Source organism: Pteronotus mesoamericanus, unplaced genomic scaffold (genome assembly GCF_021234165.1).
Source record: "Pteronotus mesoamericanus isolate MK-2021 breed Mesoamerican mustached bat unplaced genomic scaffold, CSHL_Meso_final contig_221, whole genome shotgun sequence".
Lineage (NCBI taxonomy): Eukaryota > Metazoa > Chordata > Mammalia > Chiroptera > Mormoopidae > Pteronotus > Pteronotus mesoamericanus.
Window position 1 is genome coordinate 19,431,393 of NW_026555092.1, and position 24,130 is coordinate 19,455,522.

General features: G+C 36.8%; 1 protein-coding gene across 1 annotated transcript in view; it reads right to left on the reverse strand.

Moving 5' to 3' along the window:
* Positions 1–24,130, reverse strand: part of TESK2 (testis associated actin remodelling kinase 2) — a 124,388-nt gene that overhangs the window by 99,651 nt on the left and 607 nt on the right. Inside the window, exon 2 of the mRNA XM_054572130.1 lies at positions 709–1,019. Within this exon, the coding sequence (XP_054428105.1) occupies positions 709–930 (222 nt within the window). The 5' untranslated portion in view covers positions 931–1,019. The remainder of the gene's footprint in view (positions 1–708; positions 1,020–24,130) is intronic.

Below are 24,130 nucleotides of genomic sequence, written 5' to 3' on the forward strand. Positions count from 1 at the left end.
ATGAAATAATTTTCTGGGAGAGTAAATGAACTAGGGAAATATGATTACCTGAGAGAATTAAAGGCTCAATTTTATTAAAAGTAAACAAACAAAAACTCTATGTGAGGGTATGTATGCCTGTGTCTATGTGTGCATATACAGGGTCCAGCAGAAGTAAGGCCTGCTTGGGCGTGGTTGGTAGGGTAATAATATGGGTATAATAATTTAAAGTTTTAATTTGAACAATTCACCTAAAATGTCATATGGTGTGCTTGAGTGTAATATTGTTATGTTACAGAATTACATGCTTATGATTTTAGAATAAAAAAGGGGTGTTATTCATGCTGGACCCTGTATATCTTCTTATATGTACATATAAATTTTTATATATGTATATAAGATGTGTTTATAACATATACATAAGTACAGAAAAGGGATTGTTAATAGTGCTTATTTTTGGAGATATATATTTGAGTGGGGAGAAATAGAAGGGGAAGAGACCCCTATATTATTTGGACTTTTGATCAACATGTATTATTTTATAGTTAAAATAATAAGATATCTCACAAGTTAATAAATAGCTTGAGAAGATGATTTAGATTAGAACACTGCTCAAGATCCACAACACCAACTAGGCAAAGCATATGTCCTAATTAAATACAACTATCAATTCTGCAGTGAAGCTGACCATCATTAAGACCACATGAGAAAAGCTGAGGCATCACTCACCTTGAACACTTCAGAGAAGAAGCCAGAGCCTATTTTTTCACAGGTGAAATCATCTAAACGTGTCAGTCTGGAAAAAGCACTTATAAGAGCTCGATATGAAGATGGCCAAACTCTTCCCACCTGGGTCATGTTACCATCACTTCCACCACCTCCACCAAAATCTTCAAGACGCTCCACACGAGGAGGAAATCCTGCAATTGAATTCCGTTTGCTCCGATCCATAGTTGCAATGATTATTTTTTTCTTCTTTTAAAAAGGAACTCCACACATGATAAATTTTTGTTGAGCTTTACTTCTCTTCCAGTTTGACACTAAATAAGAGATCAAAAAGATATTTCATTAAAACTATTAATAAATACAAACATACATAAAAACTAATGAACTACCAATATAAAAATACTTCCTCTTTCACATTTTAGTTCCTAATTTTCAGATCTAAAAAATACTTTATGCCTTTACCTTCTAAAAACGCTGATATATTTAAAGCTCAAGATATAGTTAATCTTTAACAAGAGTTGAATACAATGAAGATCACCAATTACATTCTAAAAAACAAAGTAACAATAATAATCTCTCTCATTCAATGAGTACCTACTACCTGGGAAACACAGTATAAAAGCCAAAAATGTCCTGTCACTTGATTCTCAAATAACTCATGATATAAGGATTATTATGTTCACTTTGCAGAGCACTCAAGTAACCATGCAGTCACCAAAAGATGTTAAAATGCAAGACAGTTGATTCAAAAGCCTGTGCTCCTATTAATACCTTGCATAGCCTCATATAATTTTCTCTTCATTTGAAAAATTAAGTCCAAAATATATAAAATAAGGATGACAAAGATTTTATACTATAAAATTATGTAATTTTAAAAGAAGAAAACTACATCCAAAATCAACTTAAACACACAGTGTTGATTAAATAGCAGAGTCCAGCAGAAGTCACTGTAGAAGGCTCTACGCTATCTGGTACATAAGTAAAAATAAAAACTCAAGCCTACTTTTTCTTTGAGCTTATCTCTCCCTACTTCTATTTTTTTTCCATGAGAATCGATTTTCAGGGTCTTATGCAAAATACAACAATATGCCCTGGCTGGTGTAGCTCTGTGGATTGAGCACCAGCTTGTGAACCAAGGTGTTGCCAGTCGATTCCCAGTCAGGGCACTGCCTAGGTTGCGGGCCACATCTCCAACTGGGTGCGTAGAGGCAACCAATCAATGTTTCTCTCTCACATTGATGTTTCTCTCCCTCTCTTCCTCTCTTCCCTTCTCTCTAAAAATAAATAAATAAAACCTTTTAAAAAATACAACAAGGTGACTCTTCAGTTAGTGAAATGCTTTCATAAATGTGGCAAATCCATAACCCAGACTACCTTTACCACCTCCACCTAGAGAGAATAAGGGAAAGGCTCCCAGGGCTATCGTTTACTATACAACCATGACTCCCAAGCAATTGCCAGAAGTCAGTGCCACTCTACCCAGTATGAACCAATCACAGTTCCTTTCCTAGCAATTGGATGCAATTAAGATATTCCAGACTCAGTCTGAGTGCTTTCTAAAAAGGAAGAGCCATGTTGATTCCAGACTATTGGCCATGGCCATTTTCTACCATGCAGACTATATGGCAGAAAAAGCCAAGAGAGTGAAGCCAAGATGCAAAGAAGAAAAAAAAAGAACAGAGAATTTGATTTTCCTAATGTGTACTAGTCCCTGATTCCTGAGGCCCAATTGCATCCTGGCTTAAGGCTCAATTGCATTCTGGCTTAAAATAATTTTTCAAATGGAGATATCTCTGTGTCTCCAAAAATAAATATTTGCTTAAGCTAGTTTCATTAGAACTTTAACAGAAGAATAATCCTAGTTCCCAAAGAATGAAACCATTAAGTACCATTATTAAACCTCTGTCAAAAGTGGCAACAGATCACTAGATCAAAAATTTAGGATTATAAATCCTGGCCAGGCAGTTCCATTGGTTAGAGTATCATCCCAATATGCCAATGTTGCAGGTTCTATCTCTGGTCAGGGCACATATAAGAATCAGCCAATGAATGCGTAAATAAATGGAACAACAAATCATTCTCTCTGTGTAAATTAATAAATTAAATTGTTTTAGTTTTATAGCCAGTAGAGACCATAAAATTGCAGTCATTCATTTTATATTTGAATAAACATAAGGCCCAGAAAGTGGGAATAATTTGGCCATAACTATAAACTATTTACTAACAAAGCTAGACTTAAAATCAAAGTTTGTACATTTCTAAAAGTGTTTCTATTGATCATCCGCTTCAAAATTACCCAAGGATCTTGTTTAAAACCCAGATTCTTGGGTCTCATCCTTGACCTCCTAAGTCAGAATCTCTTGGAGACTTGGAAATTTTACCAAGCCCCCCCAGTCACTCTTATGTACACTAAGAGTTGAAGATCCTCTACAGACGGGAAGGGAAATAGTAACAGCTTTTTGTTCTTTTCCTTTTTTTAAAAAAAGAAAGGGGGATTTCACAGGCATTTTCTCATTTATTCTTCAAAATATACCACCAAAGGGTGATCCCCGTATTACAGAAACAGAAATGTAGGCTCAGGAGGTTAAGTATGTTGCCTAAGGATATACAGCTGGCAGAATGAGAACTGGAACCAAGGTCCATTCAGCACCAAAACTCAAACTTTTCTCATATCAGTATTTCTTAGTTCAGTGTTTTTCTACTATGAAAGTTGTAAAGAGAGAAGCTAGTCATCTGGGTAGAAAGGACCAGAATTTGAGTGCAGAGGAAGGCCAAGCTAATTGTAATTTAGACAGACGTAGTAAAGAAGGAAAAAGAAGCTTAACTTTAGACAAATAAAATACAAGATATTGAAGTTAAAACAATATATAAAACATAATTGCCTACTAAATTAATTAAACAATTTGATAGGCTTCCCATCTCCTTTTTCTTTTTTTTTAAATGTTTCATTTTGAATGAAATACATTGTTAACGTCCACAGAGACCTCAACAATAGAATCTGCCCTGGGGCTGACAGATTCCTTTTCTATAGTCTATGTACTAAAGCCTGGAAGACAGAATTGTTCATTGCAGCTCAATAAATTGGCTTTACTTCCTCAACCAGGTGAAAGGAAGTAAGGAACTGCTAATTCCAACTGAGCTGACTTAGGGAGAGCCTGTGACAAGTTTCACAACAGCACAAAAGACTGAAACTTGGAGTATTTTTATTTTTAAAAACAACTAGCTTTGTATCTTAGATAGCAGCACTTTTCAAGAGGGACAAAGTACTTTTTAGAAGGTATATGCTTGCAGAAACTCTTGCACATAAGTATAGGAGACCTGAACAAGTCTATTCATTTCATTTTAGCATTGTACGTAATAAGAAGGGGAAAAAGAAAAGTTAGTAGGTACAATAGATAAATTGTAGCATATTTTTTCAATGAAATAAACAGTACTTACAATGAATAACTATATCTAGCAATGCGGATGTATTTTTAAAGTGTATTAAGGACTTCCAGCTAAGATGGCAACATAGGCAGACATGGCTTGCCTCTTTGCACAACCACAGCAACATTACAACTGAAATACAGAACAACCATCCCTCAGAACCAACAGAAAGGGAGTTGAATGGAAGTCTGACAACTACAGAATTAAAGAAAACACATCTATCCAGACTGGTACAAGGGGTGCAGACACAGAACAGGCTGGTCATACATCCATATGTGGTGGATAAAAATTCAGGAGGGGTATCTCGGTAGTGAGGTGCCCCAGCCCCATACCAGGACCCCCAGCCCAGGGTTCCAGTGCCAAGAAGATAAGTCCCCACAACTTCTGGCTGCAAAAACCAGCAGGGATTGAGTTGGTGGAAGAAACTGCTGGAGCCCCAAGCAGTTTCTCTTGAAGAACCCACACACGGACTCACTGCCCCAGAATTACTTCCTTTGGGCTCCAGCGCTGGGGTGGTAGCTTGACAAGAGGCTGAGGTGTCTGTCATTAAGGCCAGCAGAAGCCATTGTCCCTTTTCTGGGCCCTCACCCCACAGATCCAGCAAGCTAGTGCTGTATCTAAGTATCTAAGATTCCATCAACCTGGCTAACTAACAGTTTGACCCTGATTTGGAAATCCCCAGAGACTCTGCCCCACCCAGTTTACCAGCCCGCCCAGGAGGCTTTTCCATAAAAATGGCTCATCTTGGCTCATGCTTCACAACTTCCTAAATCCTCTTAAACAAGTAGCAACAAGCCTCAGTGAGCCCCAGGCCAAGAACTAGCAGCCTAGATTCATGGCTTGACTTCGCCTGGAAATCTCCAAGCCCAGCACAAGTAGCAGCTATCTCAGATTGCTTTATAACTCCGGCAAGGTGGCCCCAGGCAAAACACAGGTGGGAGCTGTTCTTGGCCCGCAACACCCAGGAAACACAAGAGCCAGCACACCCAGTGGACAGATACAGACCACTTCAGAGCACCACCACCCTGCCCCTGCACAGATGATCCTCCACAGAAGGTGGAGGTTGGAGGTCTATGGTCATAGCCAATCCTTGCAGCTGACTGGCCTGGGTAAATCCCTCCCATTGATCTGCCAACTGTGACCAAGGCTCAACTACAAGAGGACAGTGTACCTCGCATACCCGCCTTGAGTGATACGGAAGACTGTGCCGCTGGACCCAACGGGACACCTACTACAGTAGGCCACACTAACAAGACGAGTCAAAGTAGCTCTACCTAATACATAGAAACAAACACAGGGAGGCTGCCAAAACGAGGAGATAAAAAAAAAAAAAAAAACATGGCCCAAGTGAAAAACAGATCAAAACTCCAGAAAAAGAGCGAAATGAAATGGAGATAAATAATCTATCAGATGCAGAGTTCAAAACACTGGTTGCTCAAGGAACTTAGTGAGGACCTTAACAGCATAAAAAAGATCCAGTCAGAAATGAGGGATACACTAATTGCAATAAAGAACAATTTACAGGGAAACAACAGTAGAGTGGATGAAGCCAAAAATCAAATCAATGATTGGGAACATAAGGAAGCAAAAAAACAACCAATCAGAACAAGAAGATGAAAAGAGAAGCAAAAACAACAAGGATAGTGTAAGCAGCCTGTGGGACAACTTTAAGCAATCCAGCATTCACTTCACAGGGATGCCAGAAGAGGAAGAGAAAAAGCAAAAACATGGATATCTATTTAAAGAAATAATGAAAGAAACCTTCCCTAATTTGGTGAAGGAAATAGACATGCAAGTCCAGGAAGCACAAAGAATCCAAACAAGGTAGATGCAAGGAGGCCCACTCCAACATACATCGTTATTAAAATGCCAACAGTTAAAGATATAGAGATGTATACTCTGGTTTCTCTTCAGATCGTATAAATCTTTCGCCTTTTACTAAAGATACAGAGATGTGAGGTGGGGTATGGGAGAAAGGGTGAGAAGTGAGGGGATTAAGAAGTACAAATAAGTATTTACAGAATAGCCATGGGGATGTCAAGTACAGTATAGGAAATGTAGTAGCCAAAGAACTTTTATACGCATGACCCATGGGCATGAACAAGGGAAGGGGGACTGATTGAGGGAATGGGGCATGCTGGGTGGAGGGGGGCAAAAGGGGAAAAATCAGGACAACTGAAAAAGCATAATCAATAAAATATAATTTTTTAAAAAAGCCTATTGAGGAGGGAAAAGAAGCAATTGCACCTAGTAATATCATTAAAATTTTAAACACCTGCCCTGGCTGGTGTGTCTCAGTGGACTGAATGCTGGCCTGTGAACCAAAGAGTCGCCAGTTTGATTCCCAGTTCAGGGCATATGCCTGGGTTGCGGGCCAGGTCCCTTGTAGGGTGCGCACAAGAAGCAACCACATTGATGTTTCTCTGCCCCTCTTTCTCCCTCCCTTCCCCTCTCTCTAAAAATAAATAAATAAAATCTTATAAAAATATATTTAAATTTTTTTTAAAAAAGCCCTGGCTGTGTGGTTCAGTGGATTGAGCACTGGCCTGGGAACCAAAGGATCACTGGTTCAATTCCCAGTCAGGTCACATCCCTGGCTTGCGGGCCAGGCCCCCAGTAGGGGCAACCACACATTGATGTTTCTCTGCCCCTCTTTCTCTCTCCCTTTTCCTCCATCTAAAAATAAAAAAATGCAATCTGTTTTAAAAAAATAAAAATAAAAAATAAGAAAATAAGAAACCTGCAGGACCATCCCTACAACATGCTATCATTTAATAAAAAGTGCCCTGGTCGGTGTGGCTCAGTGGATTGAGCACCAGCCTTCAAACAGAGAAGTCACCAGATCAATTCCCAGTCAGGGCACATACTGAGCTGCAGGCCAGGTCACCAGTTGGGGGTGTGTGAGAGGCAGCTGATCAATGTATCTCTTACACACTGATGTTTCTCTCCCTTTCTCCCCTCTTCTCCTCTCTCTGAAAGTAAATAAATAAAATCTTTTTTAAAAACTATCAAATAAAATAAAAAGTGTATTTTTTTGAAAACATACAAAACAGTCCTGGCTGGTGTGGCTCAGTGGACTGAGTGCTGGCCTGTGAACCAAAAGGTCATCAGCTCGATTCCCAGTCAGGACACATGCCTGTGTTGCAGGTTAGGTCCCCAGCTGGGGCATGCAAAAGACAACCAAAATGTATGTCTTGCACATCAATATTTCTTTCTCTCTCTTTTTCCCTCTCTTCCCCTCTAGTTATTTACAATAGCCAAGTGCTGGAAACAGCCTAAGGGCCCATCAGTAAAAGAGTAGATCAAAAAACTGTGGTACATATACACAATGGAGTACTATGCAGCAGAAAGAAAAAAGGAACTCCTACCTTTTGCGACAGCATGGATGGAACTGGAGAATATTATGTTAAGTGAAATAAGCCAGTTGATGAAAGACAAATATCATATGATCTCACCTATAAGAGGAACCTAATGAACAAAAACAAACTTATGAGCACAATAGAACCAGAGGCACAGAAACATGGAACAGTCTGACAGCAAGCAGAGGGCAGAAGGGTGAGGGGTAATGGTGAAACGAAGGGGAAGGAACTAGTCAAAGAATATGTATGAATGACCCATGGACATGGACAACAGTGTGGGGACTGACTGTGGCAGCGGGGGGTAGACTTGGTGGAGGAGAGCAAAGGGGGGAAATTGGAGCAACTGTACTAGAACAATAAAATATTTAAACCTCTGGAAATAAAATTTTTAAATGAATAAAAATCTTTCAAAAAATACAAAATAATATATATTATAGAGAGGCAGGATAGCATATTAATTCAAGAAATAGTCTTTAGAACAATCTGGGTTCAAATACTTGCTCTCTCTATATAACTTGTAGCTATATGAACCCGGTCAAGTTATTTTAAAACCTCCCTACATCTCCAGTTCCCCATCTGTAAAATGGAAATTAAAAAAGTACCTACATTATAACATATGTATTAATTTATGTAACCCTTACAACAATTGTATGTCTAAAAACATGAATTAGAAAAACAGACAGTAAATTCATAGCAGTAGTTGCCTTGGTGGGTTAAAAGAGAAATGAGATAAGGAAGGGAAACAAAGGAGACTTCCCCTATAGCACTAATATTTTGGTTCCTTTTACTAAAAAAAAACCAAAACATACAAACAAAAAAAACCTAGAGCAAACAACACAAAATGATAAATTCACTATTTTTTTCTTTTTTTATTCTCACTCGAGGACATTTTTTCATTGCTTTTAGAGAGAGAGGAAGAAGGGAGAGAAGAAGGGATGCATGAAAGAAGCATTGATCTGCCACATCCCACACACAACCTATACCAGGGATTGTATGTGCTCTGATGGGGGATCAAACTGCACACCAAGTATGTGCCCTGACCAGAAATCCAACCCACAACCTTTCAGTCCACAGGACAACACTCCAACCAACTGAGCTACACTGGCCAGGTGCTCACTAATTTTGTTAACTAATATTTGTTAATTCTGAGTGGTATTATTTTGCACTCTTTTCTGTATATCTTTTTAATTTATTGTCAATATAACAGCCATGCAATATGCTTAGGCCAAGAAAACTAAAAAGAACCTGGCAAATAAATAGTATCCCAATGGCAAGCCAAGTCTCTAGATTCTCAAACTTTTATTCTCAACAGTTCCATTACAGTTTTTGATCCAAGTATTTACATATTAGGCTAAAACCCAAAAGCCTTGAGTTTTTAACTTCATGGGAGTATTTTTGGATAGCCTAATCCACAAATTTAAAATGTGAAAGCATTCATGACAAACACTGATTGATATTTAGCTGTAGAGCACCTATTACAAGCTAAAGTAATAGTAGTTACTAAATAGTTGAAATGAGTGGTAAAAAGTGCAATCTCCTCATAGGAGTAAGAAATTTATTATTCTATTTTGTAGAAAAGCTAAGCATGGGAAAACTTCAAACTATGCCTTCTGTTCCTTTGGCCAGCATACTAAAAGACCACATTTTAAATGAAATCAACAAATTTTAATTAGTTATAAAAGGCAGCAAAGATGTGTATAGGAACACTCTAAAACCACACCCTATTTTTATTTACTCATTAATTTTAGAGAGAGAGGAAGGGCGGGGAGTGAGAGGAGAAAGAAAGAGAAAGAGCAATGTGCATTTATTTATCCATTCATTAGCTGATTCTTGCATGTGCCCTGACAGAGAATCAAACCTGCAACCTTGGCATATCAGGACAATGCTCTAACCAAGTGAGCTTCCCAGCCAGGACATCACATCCTATTTTTAAATCTGAAAATGATCAATTTTATAATCAGAAAATAGATTCATTAAAATGTGTGAGATTTTATAATGTTTTCAGCATCTGGACTACTTCTCTTGGTCTTATTTATTGAATATTTATTACCTTAAAGTGCCCCTTGAAGTATACATTTTTGGGGGAACAGAGACAACAACAATTACTATCATATTTACTAGAAAAACATAATAATTTAAAAAAATTCAGGTTTCCCTCTGAAGAGGCTACTTGATTCAATAAACTACACTTTGTTGATCAAGAATAATAAATTTTGTTTGTAAAAACCTGTAATTCATAAATGAGAACTGATGATATTATGATATGCTTCACTAAAAAATATTTCAGTTAGTGTCGTGGTGGTTCTCATGTGAAAATTTATGGGGCAGGGAGGTCCTTGTCAGGAAGGAGCTATTGCTATAATGGTAGGAGTGTGGGGTGGGCACTTTTGGCATTTTAGTGGAAAGGTGCCAGGGAGGTTAAATGTCCTCCAATGCTTAGAACAGTCCTGGACAAGAAAGAATTGTCCTGCCCTAAATGCCAATAGTGCTCCTTTGAAAAAAAAACTGGTTAGAAAAATTTAAACAGTTTTGTTCATAACATAGGAAAGAGCCTTTAGCAGTCTTTCAAAAATGCCAAAACTGCCCTGAACAGTGCAGCTCAGTTCGTTAGAGCACTGTTTCATGGACCCAAGGGTCACAGGGTCGATTCCCAGGCAGGGCACATGCCCAGGTTGCAGGTTCAGTCTCTGGTCAAGGTGTGTGCTAGAAGGTGACTGGTCAATGTTTCTCTCTGTCTCCCTTCTTCTCTCTCTAAAAACAATGAAAAAAATGGCCTCTGGTGAGAATTAAAAAAAAAAATCCCAAAATTACATTGTTTACCAGGACACAAAGCATTTTTTTAGTAATTGTGTTCTCAATTTCAATATTTATAAACCTGGAAGTTCAAAACTATTTTCTTTTTCTACACAGGCAGGTTTGTCTTTTCAAAGGGTAATTTCACTTATATTGGAACTGATTTCTTTTTCGCAAAGAAGATACAATTAAAAGTATTGAATGAGGAAAGGAATTTGAAAGCTATCAATAAAAAAGTCAGTGACTTATCCTATACCCAGTGTTATATTTTACCTTTTCAAGGAGAAATTCTACAAATTATTTTCCAGGAAATCAAGGAACCTTTTTTTAGAATTCCCAGTTAGACTCCCATCTGATATATTTCTTGACATAGTAACTGCAGTCACCATTTACTATGCGCCATGCATTCTACCAAGTGTTTTATATATGCTTTCTCTAATCTTTATGACATTCCTACAAGGTACAAATTATCATCTCCAATTTATTTTTTTTTTGTCCCCACCTGAGTATATGTTTATTGATTTTAGAGGAAGTCGGGGGTGGGGTGGACATCAATTTGTTGTTCCACTTATTTATGCATTCATTGGTTGCTTCTTGCATGTGCCCTAAGCAGGGATCAAACCCACAACCTTACCACATTGGGACAATGCTCTACCAACTGAACTACCTTGCCAGGGCAATCATCTACAATTGAAAGAGGAAAAAATAAAGACACTGAGAGATTAAAAGACTTGCCCAAATTCAAATAACTAACAGACTCAGGATTCAAAGCCAGGAGTTTTAAATCAAAACACTTCCCACTATGGATGTCTCCTCCAAAAACACAACTAAATTTCTGTGGAAAAAAAATAACATATATTAGCTAATTAGAGTGCTATTATTATTCCCCACCCTACCTAACAGCATACTAAAGAGTATACAGATGACAACTCCACCAGCCTCTGGAGCAAAAAGCCTTCAGTCATTCAATAACATTTTATAGACATAAAAATTAATATTGGTTTAAACAGACTGTCTAAAGAATGGATGCCAAGCTGACAGGGCAGATATGCCAACTCCCAATCATTTCTTCTTTTCCATTCTAATGTACAGTATTTGTTGTTTCTTACTTTTTCATTTCACAGGAACAAAGTAGATGAAGCTTCATAGTGTAGATGCAAATAAAATTCCGCAATGCACCAACATGTAGCAGGATATGGCAAAGTATCAGCCAGCAACCAAACATCTTTAATACCCATCCAAATATGGAATCATGTGTGCACAAAGTTGGTAATGAAGTTCCACAAAGTGAGTAAAAAGGATTTCTGAGAATTCAGTGGACTTTTACACCCTGGGTATAATGAGTATAAAAAGAATGCAAATATGAGAGCCTAATCATATTTTGTTTTCTTTCTATAATCATAAAAAGTCCCTAATTCAAAATTAAACAAGGATTTGTTGTGGATAAGATATAGCCCAGAAAACTGGCCATTTTCCAGAACAGGAATACTGACAAGTACATTAACTATGTATATCAAGGCCAAACACATGGCAAATCTACATAACAGATCTGTTCAGCTGCTACCCTTCTACAGACCAACACATATCAGAATGACTGCCTAATTAAAAAATAAAAACAATACTACTGAACTTGTCATCCTGCTGTGAAGTAGTGAGTTGCAGTTTCCATTTAAACCAAAGGCAATCTAACATAAAAACCGGCATCCTTATTTAATTAGCCATGGATGGCATGTATTAGTGACAGATAGATCAAAAGCCAGTTCTTAAAACTATTCTCTCTTTCAGATAAGAATCTTCTATTTCCTGTTACAACTACAGTCTACCAGGCCCTAGATCATGACATAAAGCAAACTTAGGCTGAAAGCTGTAAAGGCATTTGGAGGTGAACTAGTCCAGTCTTTTGGCCAATTCAGAAATCCCTTCTATTAATGGACTCAAATGTTAATTGGGTTCCCCCTAGGTACAAGGCATTATGATAGGTGCTTTGTTTACTAAGCATTTACTATATAATCCACACAGTTTTCCAATGCTTTATATTTAATATTCATAAAAGCCCTATAATATAGAATACTATATGTTTTACAAATGTGAGAAAAAGCCTGAAGCAATTAGTTAATTTGTCTAAGCTCTCTCAGCCCCCAAGTGCTAGAGCCAGTATTCAAATCCAGTCACTGTATTCTTAGTCACTATACTAATACAGTACTGCCTCTCTGGGAGGACATAGAAAACTGAATGAAAAATGACTACATCCTCCAGGAGCTCAATAAATCTCACAGGGAAGACATATACATCTATGAGTACAATTTGGTGTGATAACTGCTAGTGACAGACTAGAAGTAAGGAGGACTTGCCTTGGCTGGTGTGGCTCAGTGGACAGTGTGCCAGCCTGCAAACCAAAGGGTTGCTGGTTTGATTCCCAATCAGGGCACATGCCTAGGTGGCAGACCAGGTCCCTGGTAGGGGGCACATGAAAGGCAACCACACATTGATATTTCTCTCCCTCTCTTCTTCCCTTCCCTTCTCTCTAAAAATAAAAATAAATAAAATCTTTTTTTTGAAATTAAAGAAGTTAAGGAGGGCTTAATTAAGATTGGCAGTAAGGACAGAGAAGTAGGAAAGGACATAAGTGACTTTAAATAGATGAGCAAATCGATGTAGTAGGTACAAAAAGTACCTAAGATGACTCTCAGTTTAACTAGAATCTTTCCCATGCTCCTGTTTTGGGTGATTGGGGAAATGACTCGGTAGTCACCAAAAGGAAAAGATTTGTGAAGAGATGTAAATTCTTTGCTAATCTTCTGAGTTTGAGGAGTCTGAAGGAAAAAGTGTGACAATCTGTAGGAAGCAGTTAGGAAACACCACACTGAAGCTCAGGAGGGAGGACTAGACTGGAGATGCAGACTGGAAAGTCATTAGCATTTATACATATTCTAAAGAGTTTCCCAAAGTAGAGAATATGAGTAATACGTAATATTTACTGAGATGTTACTATATGCCAAAGCCCAGTCTTCTTCATTATACCCTTAGGTGAGATCAGATAAGAGGCCAACAAAGCTTTGGCCAGGCATCTCAGTTGGCTGGAGCATTGTCCCAACAGGCCAGGGTTTTGGGTTCGATATTCTCTCATTCTCTCATTCTCTTTCTCTCTCTCTCTCTCTCCCCCTGCCCACCCCTCCCCACCAAAATTAAACAAATAAAATTTTAAAAAAATAAAAAGCCAAGGGAGCACCAACAAACACAGGACAGAAAAGAAGCAACAGAGGTAAGAATAAAGGAAGAGAAAGTATGTCACACAAACCAAATGTGAAAACAATATCTCAAATGTCACAAAGTGGCCAAATAATGGGAAGAAAAGTGTACACTGCCACAAAGTAGTTAAATAATGTGAAGAAAAGTATTCCCTGGATTGGATATTACAGAGACCAGAGTCAGTTCAGCCTACTATACCACCGCACTTACTACACAACAAGTAACTCACTAATTCCTCCAGCAAACATTCTATTATTGGAAAGTTTTGAATGTTACAAACCTTAAGCATAATACTGTGTTCAAATTCTGACTGAAGGAGGATTAAGAGTTATAACAACTAAAAAAAAGGATATTTGATTGGATCCTGATTTGAACAAATAGTTATAAAAGACAACTGAGGAAATCTTAACAAGGATTACTATTAGAGCACAGTAATTATTAATTTTGTTAAGTGTGATAATAATATTAACATTGTATGAGATTTATTTGGACCCTGGCTGGGGTGGCTTAGTGGACTGAACTCCAGACTGCAAACCACAGGGTTGCTGATTTAATTCCCCGCCAGGAGACACGCCTGGGTTGCAGACCAGGTCCCCCCGGTTGGGGGTGCGTGAGAAACAACCACACATTGAAGTTTGTCTCCTTCTCTTTCTCTCTCTATTCCCCTTTCTCTAAAAACAAATAAAATCTTTTAAAAAAAAGACTAATTTGGAGTTGTACATAGAAACAGAGGTGAGATATAATGTTTGCATATGCATTAAAATATATCAGAAAAAAATAGATGTAGCAAATTTTACAAAATGTTAATAATTGTTATATATGGATGTTTGTTACATTTTTCTCATAATAATAACAAAAATGAAAAAGTCTTCAGAAAAAAAGGTGATAAACGCTTTGTCAATAAAAATATCCAGCAGATGAAGACAGCATAGAGTTCACAAACACAGACACTAGAAAAGAAAAAACCAACTGGTTTTATGTTGTATGAATGAGTGTTGCTCGGAATAAAAATTTCTAATGAAGCAGCATATGCATATTCAAAAAATGCTGCATTTCAAATAGCTTAGATGGAAGAGCAGATAACATAATATGGCTAACTGTGCTAGATAATCCAAAAAGGATAGAGTGATGACAAGGATACTGATATTGAAATTGCATGTAAAGATGGATAAAATTTCATGAAATGAGACCAGGGGTGGGGGAAAGCAATTTTTCAAAGATAATATATTGTTATGTATTATTTAAAATACGTGTGTATGACTAAAATTAAATGGCACAGGTTTTTAAAAATCCTGACTCCAACTTAATACCTAAATAATTTTGAGCATGTCACTTAACTTCTCCCTTTATCTATAAAATAGATAAATATTAACTACATCTCACTGTGTTATTATAAGAATTAAATGAGAACATATGACAGAATTAAAGGATAAGAAGGCATATATGAAGGACCAGGCAGGGTGCCTGATACACAGTAATCATTTAGAAAATGAGTTCCCCTTCCTCTCCCTCTCCTACCCGGCCCTTAATCCCAGTTCTGGATGCTGCAAGTATATAACAAATTGTCTGGATTTTTTCTTCTTTATGATAGCTTTTCAGTTACTTAGTATTCTCCAGGGCAAATACACGTGCATCTTTCAGGTTTCCCATGGACACATGGTATCAAGATCTCCCTGGTTACCTTTATCAAAGTTTAGCCCTAATTGCCCTCCAAATTGTCAAAGCCCCTCTAAAACACAACAGTGGAAAACGTACACAATATTATGTATATGACCTAACTAGGACAGAATAGAAAGGAACCATGATTTCCCACAATCTGGATATAAAAATACACTGTGATCTTCTAAGTACACTAAATGTATCTATAGCTTTATAACGTTGTATACTGAAACATTAAATGACACTAGGTAAACGAATATTGGACCTCTTCAAATAGCTTAGGTACTACAGTACTAGAGGGGTGTATGAATTTTCAAGATAATATTTCTTTGGATAAATGTTCCTATTTGATTTCAAGAAGACCTCAACATGGCCACTAAGGTAAGATAAGCAACTCACCTCTTTTTCTGATACAGTAAGTTAAAAGGCTATATCAGAGAGTGTGGGGAAAAAAAGAAATCAAGAGGAAAGAGGAAGTTAGGATTGGGGTAGGCTGTTCTATAGTTTACATTACAAAGGTCAAAGAAGGAATCTCATAAAAGGGAAAACAATATTATAATATGAACTTATCAAACATATTTTTATTCAGCCTTGTTTCTCAGATGTGTTATTTCCACTAAACGGAATATTTTATAGCTATTAAAAATGACCATTAAAATAATCACTCCAAGATATATGCACAAAAATAACTTGCATGCTGTCAGTAACAGAAAAAAACTTGAAACAATCCAAATGTTCATCAATAGTACATCCATATAATTTAACATTATATAGTCAATAAAGGAATGAGATCAATTCTATGTATACTAACTTGGAAAGATGTCCAAATATGACTGTTAAGTAATAATAGCAAGTTGCAAAATAGAATGTATAGTGTGATCTTTTATTTTTTAAATATAATAATAGTAAACATTAGTATATACCAAGAAAATAATGCAGAGGAATACATGTAGTACTAAGCTGTCATCTTGGTGGAGGAAACAATTATAAAAAACACTGATTTTTTTAAGGAATACATTTTTGTACAGTTGTTTTTTACAATGATCATATATTATTTTTGTTTTTTAAAAATGAAGATTTAAAAGGTTAGAACTGCAATGGTTGGTGTGACTCAGTAGACTGAGTGCCAGTCTGCAAACCAAAAGGTTGATGGTTCAGTTTCCAGTCAGGGCACACGCCTGGGTTGTAGGCCCAGGTCCCCTGTTGGGGATGCATGAGAGGCATCTGATAGATATATCTCTCACACATTGATGTTCCTCTCCCTCTCTCCCTCCCTTCCCCTCTAAAATTAAATAAATAAAATATTTTTTTAAAAGGTTAGTGCTAAAATCCATCTTTTTATCCTTTATTTTTAAAGATTTTATTCATTCATTTTAGACAGAGGGGAAGGGAGGGAGAAAGAGGGAGAGAAACATCTTTGTGTGGTTGCCTCTCACATGCCCCCAGCTGGGGACCTGGCCCGCAACCCAGGCATGTGCCATGAATGGGAATTGAATTGGCAACCCTTTGGTTCTCAGGCCAGCACCCAACCCACTGAGCCACACCAGCCAGGGCCATCCTTTCATCCTTTCCATGATAGTAATTTAGACTACAAAAGATGAAATTTATGATATTTGTTAATGGAGAGACAAATAATGTAAAAAATAAATAATTACTAATTATAATTACATAAAATTATGCACTGGAAAAAATAAAGGAATTATACTAAAGCCATAATGTTATTTTGGAGTAGAAGGATTATGACATTCTTTATTCATTCTAAACTTTCTGTAATGTTATACTGCTTCTGTAATTATAAAATAGAATATCAACTTATTGACCTAATAAATGCAGCAAACTGCATACAATTTCACAATCAATGTATAATGAACCAGAGTCTCTTAAAACATTCAATTATGAATGTACAAAAATACAATTACAAAAGATGTAGCCATTAAACTGAATTCATATAACTCCAAAGTATTACCTGGCATTTCTTTAAACTTCTGATAAGGGTTGGCTTCCTTGAAATATATTCTCTTTGATTTAAGTTCAGAAAAAAATTCTAGTTTCAGTTAAAAATGTATTCACTAAGGTAATTATGGAGCTTTAAGGGGCTTGTGATGTGATTCCCTTAAACTTGTTGTGAAGCTTCAACAAAACCAGGGCTGTACCTTGCCAGAATCCAAAGAGAAAGCATGTAGCTATTATAAAAAGGCATTTTCACACAATGCCTATTTTCATGGATCTTTACTATATATTTCTTGTCAAATATAGGGTCATTTTTCAGTTCCAAATTTTACTCCTGTTTAAATATTTACAATAGTCTTTGATAATATTTTTATTATTTCATAGACATGAAAGATTTCAACATCATTTCAGAATAAACAGAAGAAAGCAAATTGCAACCTATAACAGCTCACATTAACAATTATGACAGTTAAAAATCTTTGATGACATTTGCTGCATATAAAATCCCTTAGCTTGGCATTCAAATACTTTGCTTGCTAAAACTGGCCTAATCATTATCCCCCAGACTTAGCCCACCTTTTGAGTATGAGTATAGCCTTCACTTCCTATCTCAGCTTAAGTGATGTTCACCTCATTCCAGCTGTTGTACTCAATGTTTTCTTGGTCTTCATATCATCTCCACTCTCACAACTTTTCCAATCTATTCTCCAAGGTGAGTAAACTTTTGAGAACACTTCATGTGTATACAAAGGCTCTTTCTTATTTGGTCCCTACCCACATCTCCAGCCTTATCAATCTGTATTCCTTTACAACCTACAGAAACAACCTACTCCACACACAGAGAACTACTTGTAGCACCCAACTCACACTTCAATGCCTATGAATGTCCTATTTTTTCTCCCTGGAATGTTCTTTTATAAAATTTATTTTTCAATTACAGTTGACATACAATATTATATTAGTTTCAGGTATACTGCATAGTGATTAGATATTTATACACCCTATGAAGTGATCTCCCTGATAAGTCTAGTACCCATCTGGCACCATACTGGTATGTTCTTCCTGACCCCTTCTACATGGCTCCCTTAGCAATCATCTCATGTGGGAAGTGTTTTCTCACCCCTCAGTCTCCTTTTTCTGTGCTTTGGTAATGCCCTGCACAAATCTCTGTTGTTATAGCTATCACACAATATTTTAACTGTCACTTATCTGCCTCTTTTACTCAGCCCAGACTATGAGCTCCATGAGGACTTAGACTCAAACTTATCTCCAAATAAAACTGTGACCTATAAAGTTTAATACTATTATATGAGTCAAAATTTACAGTGGAAGGGGACTAAACAGTAATGGAAAAAAATTCTAATAAAGATTATATATTTTTTAAAAAGTTAAGTGGAGAAAAAATAAAGTAAATAGGACACTGAGATTTCATACTTCCTAAGTAAAACATATTCATTCAGTCAGTCAGCAAACATTTATTTAGCACCTACTAGGGACCAGGCATTATGCCAAGCCCTAGAGAGTTGATGGTGACAATAGAGACACATACATAAGAAGAATCTGAGAGGATATAATCTAAAATGTTAACAATGGCTACTAACTCTGAATCTTGGGAATATTTGAAAAATTTTATCTTCTCCTTTAAAACCATCTCTATGTTCCAATTCTTCCTTAAGGAATATGCATTAGTTTTATAATCACAAAAAAAAGTAAGAGGTCCTTCCAAATTACAAATTTCTACCCAACAGTAGGAATACAACATTCAAAGTAAATAATGTGCAAATTAGTGAACCATGGCTAACTTGAGAGCAAAACAATTTCTGAGAACTTTTAGTCAGATTCTAATTATACATAATACAAAGGACAACAACAAGACTAAAGTATGCAAAAATACTTCAAGATTTCAGTCCCTACTTTTGAAAATGAGCCCATGCAAATTGTCCAAGGAAAACACTGACCACAAGATCAGTTAACACCCTAGTTTCCCACATTGCAGAAAGAAAATTATGTCATTCTACTACATTTAATGCACAAGAAGAGATAACAGCCTCTGTACAACTTGTTCAGGAGACAAATTAATAAATAACACCATATTACATGATTTACAGTTTACAGTTGACAAAGCACTTTGACCTTCACAATAATTCAGTTTTCTTACTACTATAGGATAGAATAAAAAACTAAGGATTCAAAAGGAGAAGGCCTTTCTAACTACGATTCTAAATCCAAAAGACATAAAGAAAAAGATTGAGAAGTCTGTCTACATAAAAATCTAAAAATTCTGCATGGGAGTAAAATAAAAGAAGTCAGAAGACAATATCAAAATGGAAAAATATTTGCACTACCACAGACAAAAAAATTTATCTTTATGTATGACATATATCATCAGTAAAGAGAGACCTAGAAATCAATAGGAAAGAGACCTATGTATGAACCAACAGAAAAATAGGTAAAGAATTTAAAGATAGTTTACAGAAAAGGAAAATGAGTGACTCAACATAAAAAGATGGTTAACCTTAACATAATTTTTTAGAACTACTCTGAGGTATCATTTTTCTCTATCAGATTGGCAAAACTTCAAGTTTGGTAACGGCAAAGCACAATATTAATGACAGTGATCCTGGAGCCAGAGTGCTTAATTTGAATTTCTGCCACATTAGCTGTGTGATTTGGGCAAATCACTTAAATTCCCTATTCCTCAATTATTCATCTGAAAAATGGAGATAATAATAGTACCTACCTCAAAGTGGTGTAATTAAGGTTAAATGATGTAATATATATAAAGCACTTAGAATAGTGTCTGGCACATAGTAAGTACCTATAAATATTAACCGTGATACAGCTAATATTGTGTGAACAGGCAATGTATATTGGAACAATCACTAAGAAAAGCAATTTGGCAATATATTTCATAGTTATATATATCCTTTGACTTAGAAATCCTACTTTCTGCATATATATCCCACAAATACCCTTGCACACATGTAAAATGACATCTGTTCAAGAGTCTTCACTATAAAATTATTTATAATATCAAAAGACCAGAAGCAACACAAATGTCCAACAAGAAGGAAATAGGCCCTGGTCAGGTAGCTCATTTGGTTAGAGCATCATCCCCATATGCCAAGGTTGTGGGTTTGATCCCCGGTCAGGGCACATAAAAGAATCAATCAATGAATGCATAAATAAGTGGAACAACAAATGTCTCTCCCTCCTCACTCAAATCAATAAATTTAAAAAAAAATTTTAAAGAAAGAAATAGTTAAATTATGATACATCCATGCAATGGAATATTATTCAGGTGGGTTGTTTTGTTTTGTTTTGTTCTTTTAGCAGAAACTCTCTATATACGGATCCAGAAAGATTCCTAAGATACATTAAGTGAAAAAGCAATATGGGGGTGAGGGAGGGAGAAGGCGCAGAACAATGGGGAATCATGAGTTAACTTTTGCAAGAAAAATGGAAAAAATACAATAATATATAAGCATTTCCCTAAAGAAAGTCTAAAAGACATAAAGAAACTAGTGTCCCGGCCTGGTAGCTCAGCTGCATTAGAGAGCATCGTCCTGATGCATCAAGTTTGTGAGTTCAATCCCTGCTTAGGGCATATGCAAGAATCAACCAATGAATGCATTAATAAGTGGAACAACAAATTGATGTTTCTCTCTCTAAAAATCAATGATTTTTTTTTAATTAAAAAAACTTTTAAAAAAAGAAAGAAAAAACTAGTAAAAGTGGTTGGGAGTGGGCATGGAACTAGGAAGACGGGAGATAGGAATAGGCGTGACACTTTTACTGTTTATATAAAACATAAATATGCAAATATTTATTTAACCATTTGAATATATTACCTTGTCAAAGATTAAATTTACAAAAAAAAAAAGACTATAGCTCACAGAGGATAAGAAGTTTGCCTATAATCATATAGCTAACATGGGTTAATTATAGTTAGGATTCCCATTGCTTTTCCTTGTATGATACTACCTTTCAGAAATTTTCAGTAATGGAAGACTTAAAAGTTATCATAAGTAGGCTTTTCTCTGCAACAACCACTCTACTCCCTCTGAATGCTCAGCAAAAGCAACACTTGTGAGACCACACTGAAGTCATCTCCATATGATGGCTTGGAAAATAGTATAATACTCATTGTTGACCCAAAACATTATCATCCACACTACACAATGTAATGATTGGGCTTTATTTACTGAAAGAAGATGAAATTCTCATAAAAGTCCTTATCATAGGTTTCAAATTCCAACAACTGTCATTTGGCAGAACAATAAAGTGTACAACACTACGACCATATCTATAAACACTTTCACATATGGAAAAAAAACATTAAAGCAAGTGAGCTTTCTACTCTAAGGAATGAGTACATGTAAATATATAATTATCTGTTTACAATTAACATAAGTACAAAATGTTATTGGGTGGTGAGTCCCTAGCCTAGCCTCCCAAAACATACTTTTAAACAGAATTAAACAGGCCCATTTTGCCAAATCGCCAAAGATTTGTCCTTGACACCATCCCACATATACATCTGTATGAGAGAATACATAATACATCCAGGGCACCAAGTATCTGCGGATCTCAACATTTGTTCACACACAAACATCTGTACCACCTAGTAGAACTTTCTAGCAAGTGCCAAGGCACCTCCAACTCAATTTTGGGCAGCCCCAGTTATAGGATCCAGTATCTCCTCTGTTCCATTTCCTGCTAGCGTACTGGGTGTCTACGACATTCACACTGATGGCATATTCAACATACTTAGCCGCTTAACCTTCCACTACTTCAATAAACTATACCTCTATTCCCCTTCAACAGCCCTGAGACCCTGTTCTTTGTTTCTACCTTGAAATATTGAACTCTCAGCTTTTCCACTTTTTAGTCCATAGAAAAACCTCATCTTCAACCAGGCTTCTTCTGTTTGTGTCCTTACTCTCTAAACCAGCACCTCTGAAGGTTTTACTTTTTTTACTTAATCTTTTCTTTTTTAAAGATTTTATTTATTTATTTTTTGACAAAGGGGAAGGGAAGGAGAAAGGGGGAGAGAAACATCAATGTGTGGTTGCCTCTTGCATGCCCCCTACTGGGGTCCTGGCCCACAAACCAGGCATGTGCCCTAACTGGGAATTGAAGCAGAGACCTTTTGGTTCAAAGGCGGGGTGCTCAATCCAATGAGCCACACCAGCCAGGGATGATCATTGTCATATGGTGTACTTGAGTGTGGTACTGTTATGTTACAGAATTACATGCTTATGATTTTGTAATAAAAGAGTTTGTATTAAAAAAGGGAGCATTATTTGTGCTGGACCCTGTATATATAAAAATTCTTGCTTATAGTCTTCCCAACTGTAAGAGAGAGAGATTCCTAAATCACATGGCTGTTGTAATCTATAAAGCATCTTTATAGTACCTGGCATATAATATATTCTCAATAAAGATGTTTCACTATCATCAGCTCTCCTTTACAACCACACTTGTTGAAAGAGTACTCATTGCCGTCCATTTACTCCTCAATCCATCATGATCTGACTACTGCTAACATTGTCATCATCATACTATCTAAAGTGTCTTTCAAAGGAAACAAATGATCTCCTAATTGCTAAATTCACTGGTCTCTTCCTAATCCTCATTCTACTTGACCTCTGGAGCACCTGATACTGATGGTTACCCCCTCCCTCCTTGAAATTCTTTCTTCCTCTGGCTTCTATTATAATACTATTCTGTTCTAGTTCTCGTCCCATTCATTTAATCTCTCCTTCTCAGTGTCTATTACGCTTCAAACAATGATGTTCCTTCTGGTCCACAGCCCTTTTCTTCTCTTCTTTCAGTATTATCATCCATGGCTTCAGTATTTTCTGCTGGTCCTTCAAATTTACATATTCAGTTCTAACCTTCCTCCAAATTTTCAGACCAAAATTTCCAGTTACCCACAGTAATATCTGAAAAATAACTCAAACTGAACTTGTCTAAAACAAAAAACAGCCCTGGCTAGTGTGGGTCAGTGGATTGGGCGCCGGACTGAGAAGCAAAGGGTTACTGGTTTTATTCCCAGTCAGGGCACATGCCTGAGTTGTGGGCCAGGTCCCCAGTAGGAGGTGTGCGAGAGGCAACCACACATTGATGTTTCTCTCCTCTTCTTCCTCTCTTCCCCTCCGACAAAAATAAATAAAATCTTTTTTTTTTAAAAATCACCCTCCCTCAAGTGACTGTTCCCCACTTCAATTAAGACTAACCAATCCACGCCATCAACCAAGTCAGAAACCTCCCACTAATTGTCACCTCGATTTTGAAACCTCATAGAATTGCATGCCACTCTCACTCTATTTTGAAACCTCATAAATTGCAAGCCATTTTCTTCATTTTTCTACCACTATTCCAGTTCATTCCCTCAAATCCCGATTAGCATACTAGTTTCCTGCCTACCTAGGCTTTCTGCCTCTACACTGTCTTCAACTTTCAATTCTTCCTCCACATTTTCATTAGAGATAATCAATCATACCAAACTCCTCCTTACAAAATCTCCAATAGCTCCCCATACCTAGAGAATAAAGTCCAAATTCTTCAGCAAGGTTTTCTCAGGGGTATAAATTGAAAGGTTTTAAAATCAGACAAACCTGAGTTTCATTTCTAGTTAAACCTAAATATTAGCTTAGTCCAGAGTTTCCAAAGTGAAGGGTAAAAAGTAGAGAAGGGAAAAGAAGGGATGCGGAGAAGAGGGATACAGGGGAGAAAAGAAGAGAGGGAGGCAGCAGTGTCTGAGGGGAGGGAAGTTTCTTTCCAGGGTAGAAGTGGATGTTTTCCAGGGAGGAGTTAAGTTTGAGGGAGGTAGAGTGAGGGAGACCAGATCTCTGAGGGAGGTGGGTGTAACTGAGACGAGGAGGCTCTCAGTGTGGAGGTGGAAGTTTCAGAAACAGTTCTCTGAAGAAATGAAGGATTCCTGAGTGTTCGAAGTGAGCAAAGTCCCTGAAAGAAGTCAGGGA